The sequence below is a fragment of the Sceloporus undulatus genome, chromosome 6, assembly GCF_019175285.1.
Source record: "Sceloporus undulatus isolate JIND9_A2432 ecotype Alabama chromosome 6, SceUnd_v1.1, whole genome shotgun sequence".
Lineage (NCBI taxonomy): Eukaryota > Metazoa > Chordata > Lepidosauria > Squamata > Phrynosomatidae > Sceloporus > Sceloporus undulatus.
The window spans coordinates 106,616,667-106,624,583 of NC_056527.1; the positions used below are offsets into that span (position 1 = coordinate 106,616,667).

Below are 7,917 nucleotides of genomic sequence, written 5' to 3' on the forward strand. Positions count from 1 at the left end.
ACATTTCTTTAAGTGTTTTTAGCATTTTGTGGGCATGATGTCCTACATTTTTCTTGAACGTCTTACATTTTGTGGTGTGTTGTCGTTGGTGGTTAGCTCATTCTGCTCACCTTGTGGGTGACACTTAGAATAAAAGCCTATCCAAAGCGAGGGTTCCATTTGAACCAGAAGTGAGACCAGCTTGCTGGCTGCAGTTGAGACGAAAAAGATGAAAGAGTAAACATTTAAATTGACTTACAGGAGAAAGCTGACAGGTCAGAGAACTTCGGTTAATCTCATTAAAAATGATGGCATAAACCACACTCCTCAAAGCGATGTGCTCCAGATGTGATGAACTACAGCTCCCATAATCATGTTGGATTGTATCCAACTCATCTGGAGAGCATCCAAATGAGGGAAACTAGGGTAAATCTTTCAGATCTCCTAAATGGGGCAGCCAAAGAACGTGAGTAGTTTCATATAGGAACAAGTTACAATAATTTTAAAAGTATCCAAAGAATTTTAAGTGCGGGGGGAAGTAAAACAAAGAGGCAATTGGAAAAGAAGGGTATATATTAGGTATATCCAGCACAACTGAGGATGTTAGGAATTTTAAAAATATACAGTGAGAATGGCAGAAGCTTGATAAAGATAAAAAAGGATACATGGTCCTTTGAGGAAAGGATGAGATATGTATGTAATAAACACCTTTTCTTCAAGTCAAATGGATTTATGGTTGAATCCCACTGATGGAGGCCAGAGCATGCACAGTTGTTTTTTTAGACTACAACTCCCAGAATCCCCCAGTGTCAGGATCTGACATGCTTGTTAATACTTTATGCTGTATCTGCTTTGGTTTAATGATCCTGGAAGATGGGCTGTCTAATATTTTGGTATTGGTGAGTGGAAGAAATGTTATATTTTCTGGAGTTGGGAAACAAGCAAGGTTAGGATGAATTCCACTGAATTCCTAAAGGAGGGGGTAAGGAGTGATGATGCGTTTTTTTAATGTATGCATGTATTTCTGTTCTGATTGTAAGAATTCTATATGTTTAAATTGTAATTAGCCAATCAGGTATATTGAAGAAGCTTCTTTGTCTTGAATAATATAAAAAGAGCCATTTTGTCTTGTTCGGGGTTCTCAGCTTTTGGAACTTGAATTCCACTGAGTTCAATGTTTTCCTTTGTTGACAACTGGAAATAAACTTATGGATTTTCAATTACTAGGTCCTCTTGCTAATCCTATTGATCTGCCAATCCTAGAAATCTAAGTTTCCTGAAATTTCTGTTCCAGTACAAAGATAAACAACTGGGCAGTCCTGGGAAGAAAAACAGTTTGGTTTGGAAGCAAATGAAGTTCAAGCATGCAAAGGAGTTTGAATTGCTTTGTGTTTTTAATATACTGTGTAACCAAAGTTGCTTTAGTCCTAACAATATTGCCCTGCTGTGAACTACTTTAGTTTTTGAATAAAGCTTTCTGTTTTTACAGTGAGACAGATTCCTGAACTAAAGTCATCCAGTACATGACACCCAGCCAACATAGCACTGGTCAGGAGATCGGTTTGCCAAAATAATAACTTTTCTGAGTACTGGTGTGACAGATCTGATTTGTATTGTGTAGCTCAATCAAGCAGGAGTCTGGGTGTGCGTGAAAAAGATTATTTTGGGAAATGGGCACCTTTTCCTTGATGCATGTACATCTATTCTATTCTGGATCTTCTCTCCAGAGTCCAGTTGGGGTGGCCATGGACCCCCATCTTTATTTCTCCAGCTGCCAAGCAACCAGACATTACGTTTGCGTGGCAACAAGGCAGCGGATTGGGGGGCAGCTTGGGAGAAGACTTCAGAGCCTCCTGTTGATCCTCAGGAACTCATCCCAGAATTTGTGTCAGGGGAGGAAGAGGAAGACAGCAAGCCTTTAAAAGAGTTGCCCCTATCCCTTGGGGAAAAACGAAAACTCAGGTAAAAGGGCAATTGGTTTGTTGAGCGGGGAGGGGCTGATAGTCAAAAGATTTTGAGTTGGGAGGGATTTCTCATCCTGGCACCCTCCAGATGTGTTGGGTTGCAATTCCCATCATAACCAGCCAGGATGGCCCTACCAGCAACATTAAATGTAGAAGATGTGCATCAAGAAACAATTTGTCTTGGACTAAACCTGGTCTTAACCAACTTAAAAACAAACAAACCTTAATTCCAACTATTTACACTTTTTCTAATAAAGCCCATCCACTGCCTAGAACGGCATCATTTGCACCCACTTCCCTTCCTATGTGCTCTGGATTCCCAGTATCAATTACTCTTATCTCACAAGGAACCTTAGTTGCTTCCTGAAGCAGACTCCCTCCACGTTTCACATACAACCTCATTAATTCACACGGCTGCTAAAGATAAATAATAATGAATTCAAACTCTGTGGAAGTTTATGTACTTTAGGAACTCTTCTGTTTGTTGAGAGAACTGATTTGCAAAGTTAAACATGGTAATTAATTTCTTTTAAATACAAAGTCGAACCTTACTTCAACACTGGCAACGGGAAGACTTCTTCCAATACAGTGTTCAAATCCCAGCTCAGCCATGTAAACCCATTGGGTGACCTTAGGCAAGTCAAACACCCTCAGCCCCAGAGGATGGCAATGCCAAACCCGCTCTGATGAAATGTACCAAGAAAATCCCATGATAGGGTTGCGTTCGGGTTGCCATAAGTTGCAAACTACTTGAAGGCACACAACACCAACAAAAAGGGGGACAACAGAGGATTAACTGGGACTGTCTCTGCCAAATTGGGACACTTGGAGGATATGCTGTGATGGAGCTCGTGCCAAATAGGACAGCTGGGTGCCAATTGATTAGACATGTTTGTGTTGTAGATTGAGTAGAAATGCAACAGGCACATCATTTTATAAGTTTTGAGAAACAAGTGCTACGACCATGAGTTTTGATATGTTCAACCACCCATTAAGCCACGTGGGCTCTTTCTTTCCACTCTTTGCCCCCTTTCCTCAAGAGTTCTGCAAGAACAGGCAGTCAGTAGGCTCAGTGGTTGGGAGCTATGGCACATGGAGAAACGGCGGGCACTACGTCGCCTCAGAAGCCAGGCAGGAACAGTGATCTCATACGCTGAGATGTGGCGGAGTGCACTACACCACATTGGAGGTATGGGAAGGATCCCTTAAGGAGCATAATGGTGGTGAGAAGGGTTGCTGACTGGTGGTTTTCTGAACCTGCCCTTTGACGTCTCATATTTTATCTTCAAAGGCCATTTTGGAACAGGGATCCAGTCCTACTTTAACTTCCTGCGTTTCTTGGTTCTGATGAATTTTGTTGCCTCTCTGCTGGTGGTGGGATTTGTGGTCGCTCCAAATGCAGCGTTCGAGAACTTGCATCTCAATCGGACAAGTCAACAGAACAGCAGTTGGGGTGGGTCTTTAAGCCTATTATATTGAATAAAGAATGATTTCAACCAGTCAGTATGAACGTGCTAAAACTCCCAGTTATACCGAAAAGGAGAGATTTTATCTTCCTCTTTTGATCGACCCCCTCATGTATCTAGCAGCTGAGCAAAAGGCAAAATTGTGTTTACATGGTGCCAGAATCCATGAAAGGCTTGATAGTCAGAATGAGGAAAAAGCACTCAGGAACAAATTACTACATTTTGAAGTATATGAAGCACTAAGCCTTGCCACTTAAAGAGGTGGTAGTGGATGTAAGATTACTTGAAGTAAGTAAAGTAACACAATTACACAATAGACCATATGTGCATGTGTGCAAGTAGCATCTGCCTATATTCCTACAGAAAGGCATAGATCAAGGCTATAATCCACCAAAATTTGCCAGCATTCTCTGGAGATCTCAGCAGATGATGATATGACGATATCATCAGTCTGCATCTGGCTATGGAAACATAGTTAACCATCTATCCAATCTCCTTCATTCTTCTCCATTCTCCACCAGCAATAGAATGGTAATTGGTAACAGCTATCACAGTGACAGCAGCCAACATGGTGCAATGGTTTGAGCATTGGGACTATGACTCTAGAGATCAGGGTTTGATTCCCTGCTTGGCTGTGGAAACCCACTTCTACTACTACTACTACTACTACTACTAATATAATTTATTTATATTCCACCTTTCCTGGGGGAATCAAGGCAGATTACAACAAGTAATCCTTTGGCAAGTAACACACTCTCAGCTTCAAAGGAAAAGCAATGGCATACCCCCCCCCTTTTTGAACAATTTTGCCAATAAAACCCCATGACAGGTTCACCTTAGGGTCCCATTAGTATGAAACAACTTGAAGGCACACAACACCAACAAACAAATTACAATGACATGAGGTGACTGAGTGGGTGGTCAGTGCAGGGGGAACAAGAGAACACCAACCTCTGCAGCAACAACCCCCCCCCCCCCCCCCCAATATACCTACTCAAGCATCAGATGGGATTATACTTGGGCATGTCTCTAACATAATGCCAATTTAAGTATGTTTCCATATATTTACATTATTTTAAAATTACTTCATCAGTTTGGATCAGGACTGGGAATCATGTGCCCTTCCAGATATTGCTGGATTGCATGTCCAGCCCTTGCCACCATAGGCAATGGTGAGGAATGCTGGGATTTGCAATCTGACAACATTTGGAGGCTGCATGATTCCCTCCCTTAATTTACTCTGTCATAACATGTGTGTCAAAATAAGAACCATCATTGGTTTATTTTGGAAGTATGGAAACGGCATCTGTAAGAGAAACTGATCTATAACAATGAGGTCTCAAAACCTAATTTTTAGAAATCAACAACAGCTTATTTGTAGAATGGCTGTGTTCTCCATCATATAGCAAGTTTGGCACTTGTGTACCAAATTAATGGAATGTATAACCCTGTCATTATATCTGTGTTGAGGTGATCACCCTGTCCCAAAACTCCTGGGTTAAGAGGGTCTAACCAAGCTAGAGCAGTAGTGTGTAGGAATCGTAGGTTCTATAGGAAGTAAGGGATTAATTAACTCTTTCCCCTGACTATTCCTTTCAGTTAATGCAACATGTCTGCATTACAACCCTTCTCCACAAGGATTGGTCAGCTACTTTTCCTACATCATGGATCTTCTATCAGGCCAGGTAAGAGAATGCATTCCAAGAATAAGCTCAAAAAGTGATATGGTCATTTCTTTCCAGTACTTGTGACTGTATGTCTCTCTGCAGGGCTTCATGGAGCTCACCTACATGTTCTATGGCTACTACCAAAATTCAGCTGTTGATTTTGTTGGCTTCTCATATAATGTCCCCCTTGCATATCTGCTCACAGTGCTTTTCTACCTTCTCTTCTGCCTGGCATGGATTGTCCGGAGGTGAGAACAAATCTGCACCACAAAAGTCATCCTATACACTCTCCATATTAGGTTGTATCTCTAGAAATCCTTTGTTTAAGTACCTGTCTCTCTATTTGCTTCCGTCCTTCTCCAGGTCAGTCTATAGTCTCAAACGCAGCCTGGTTAGTGAAGACGCTTCCCTTGGATCTTACAGTGATAAAATCTTTGCTGGCTGGGATTTTGGCCTGATGCAAGAGAAGATGGTACAGTTAAGGCACAAGAGTATTCGCTATGAACTGAGGGTAAGGCAGGACCAGGAAGGTCAAAAATACATCTTATGCTGATGGGGTTAAGATTTAATTGCACTGGACCAGGAAAAAGACAGCTAATTGAGTCAGGGTATGGTCTATGGACACATGATACAGTAAACCTCCTGAAGTTTAGCAAGGCTGGACTAGATCAGTGCTTTGATGAGAGATCAGCTGGGTAACCCATATATTCATTGCCATCAGTTGCATGGAAGGAAGTCAGGATGGGAAAACAATAAACAGTGAAGTGGTTTTGAGTCCTGGACTATGACTCTGGAGACTAGGGTTCAATTCCCAGTTTGGCCTTGAAACCCACTGGGTGACCTTGGGCAAGTCATACGCTCTCAGCCTCAAGTAATGGCAAACCTCCTCTGAGCAAAACTTGCCAAGAAACCCCCATGATAGGTTTGCCTTAGGGTCCCCAAAATGACTTGAAGGCACAACAATAGCAGCAACAAACAGATTATATTCAGGGTGGAATAAACAGACTCTGCTTGCCTGCTTGCTACTTTCCTTTTTCAAAATGCCTATTAACCAGAGCTATCTATAAAAATATGCAATATGACAAAAAATATTACACCAACTAAAGCTGTAGACCCTTGAATAAGGGATGTGTGTATGTAGGTTTCACACACACACCGCTGCAAGACTAGGATGCATTGAGTCTCCCACGCCGCAGATCTGGAAAACTGAACCACTAAGATCCCTATGTAGTTGAATCTCCACAAGATTTATCTATCAGAGGTCTACTGAATGACCAAGCATTAAGAAATATCAAGGCAGCAATTGTGGTTGAGCCATCCCAGGAGTAATAAAGATTGCAGTCTATCCTATGTACAGTTACCTGGGAGTAATCCACATCAAATATATGGAAGGTATCTCTGTATGCACATTGTACTTGTGAGAGTCTTCCTATTTAAGGATGATTGAATGAGTAAAGATGGGAAAAGTAATTTGCCTCCTCCTGCTAGTACTGCAGTTAGGGAAAATTAATAGCAACCTGCCTGCCCATATTGAGTACTCCTATCCTAAAAACAATTTGTGGTCCCTCATTAAAATCAGCAGAATAGTAGACTGCAATAAAACACATGCTTTTTGTCTAAGACAAAGAGAGCCAGAGAGGCATAGTGGTTTGAGCGTTGGACCATTACTCTGGAGATCAGAGTTCAAATCCTCATCGGTCACAGAAATGCACTAGGTGACCTTGGTCAAGTCATATTCTCTCAGCCTCAGAGGCAGGCAAAGGCAACCTGCCTCTGAACAATCTTGCCATGCAAACCCCATGATGGGTTTGTCCTAGAGTCACCGTAAGGAATGACTTGAAGACACACAACAACAGAGTCCCCAGAGGCCAACAAAAGTATCATTGTTTGGTGGAATTTTGTTCGAATTTATAAAAGGGAGAGTAACCTTATGTAGAGTCGTACTTCCTCCCCTTTCCTATACCCCCTATATACCACATTTTGCATCTTCATAGCAAGTAGCAATGCAAGAGATGTAGGTTTCTTGGTATCTCCAATATGTTGGATCCCACTGTCAGTTTCCCCCTCTTCTCCTATGAAGAGAAGGGGGGGGGGGCAAGAGAGTTGCTAATTCTTTACAGTTCCTGACAGGTTTTACTATCCTTGGATATAAAAATTACATAACTGAGGGGTTTTTTCTCCCTTTCTCCCTGCTTTTAATTAACATCCATTTTTGAAAAGAACAAATGGAGATTTGTACAGGGATAATCACTTAGGGACTTGGTTTGTTCTGGGCTGCTAACCTTTTGCAACCTTTTTCTTCTTTGGCTCCAGATGGACCTAGAGGAAGCAGCACTCCGCAAGCACCAGGCAGAACAAACCACAGCACAGCGAGTCTGTCTTTATGCTCTCAGAGGTCTGATCAACATCCTGGTTTTGGGGCTGCTGGGAGCATCATTTTATTGCATCTACCGGGCAACAGATTATTCTCAGTGGCTACTGGGAAGGGTAAGGAAATGACCCTCAGTTTACACATGCTACCTACCCCTTACCAGCTTTTAGTAGATCCTGCCCCATAATCATAAAGTTGGAAAGGGCTAAAGATTCAACACAGATTCTTTCTAGATTGTTTTCACCACTGAATAACGCCTTGGATCAGTGCCCAGAACTAAACATAGTATTATTGCAGGGAAGTTCTGAGCAAAGCAGAATAGACTGATACTATTACTTACCTCTTGCCTCTTGATTTTATCATAGTGATCATAGTGACAGCTCAGTTGTCATTCCCCTCGCCCTGGAAAATGGGGGAGCCTCTTGATTTTATCATAGTGATCATAGTGACAGCTCAGTTGTCATTCCCCT

The 7,917-nt window shown here is 41.9% G+C and overlaps 1 protein-coding gene and 1 long non-coding RNA gene across 3 annotated transcripts in view; one reads left to right on the plus strand and one right to left on the minus strand.

Moving 5' to 3' along the window:
- TMC4 (transmembrane channel like 4) overlaps positions 1-7,917 on the plus strand; it is a 19,109-nt gene that overhangs the window by 2,160 nt on the left and 9,032 nt on the right. For both annotated transcript variants that reach the window (XR_006104510.1, XM_042472821.1), the window contains exons 2-8: positions 1,707-1,941; positions 2,984-3,132; positions 3,235-3,396; positions 5,009-5,094; positions 5,179-5,324; positions 5,440-5,587; positions 7,390-7,563. Coding sequence is in view for 1 of the 2 variants with exons in the window: in XM_042472821.1 (XP_042328755.1) it covers positions 1,707-1,941; positions 2,984-3,132; positions 3,235-3,396; positions 5,009-5,094; positions 5,179-5,324; positions 5,440-5,587; positions 7,390-7,563 (1,100 nt within the window). In the remaining variant the exon portion in view is untranslated. The remainder of the gene's footprint in view (positions 1-1,706; positions 1,942-2,983; positions 3,133-3,234; positions 3,397-5,008; positions 5,095-5,178; positions 5,325-5,439; positions 5,588-7,389; positions 7,564-7,917) is intronic.
- The window catches only part of LOC121933301, an 11,573-nt gene continuing 6,955 nt past the window's right edge, over positions 3,300-7,917 (minus strand). The window contains exons 3-4 of the long non-coding RNA XR_006104511.1: positions 5,408-5,530; positions 3,300-3,410 (exon numbers count right to left, since the gene is read on the minus strand). This is a non-coding gene — a long non-coding RNA (uncharacterized LOC121933301). The remainder of the gene's footprint in view (positions 3,411-5,407; positions 5,531-7,917) is intronic.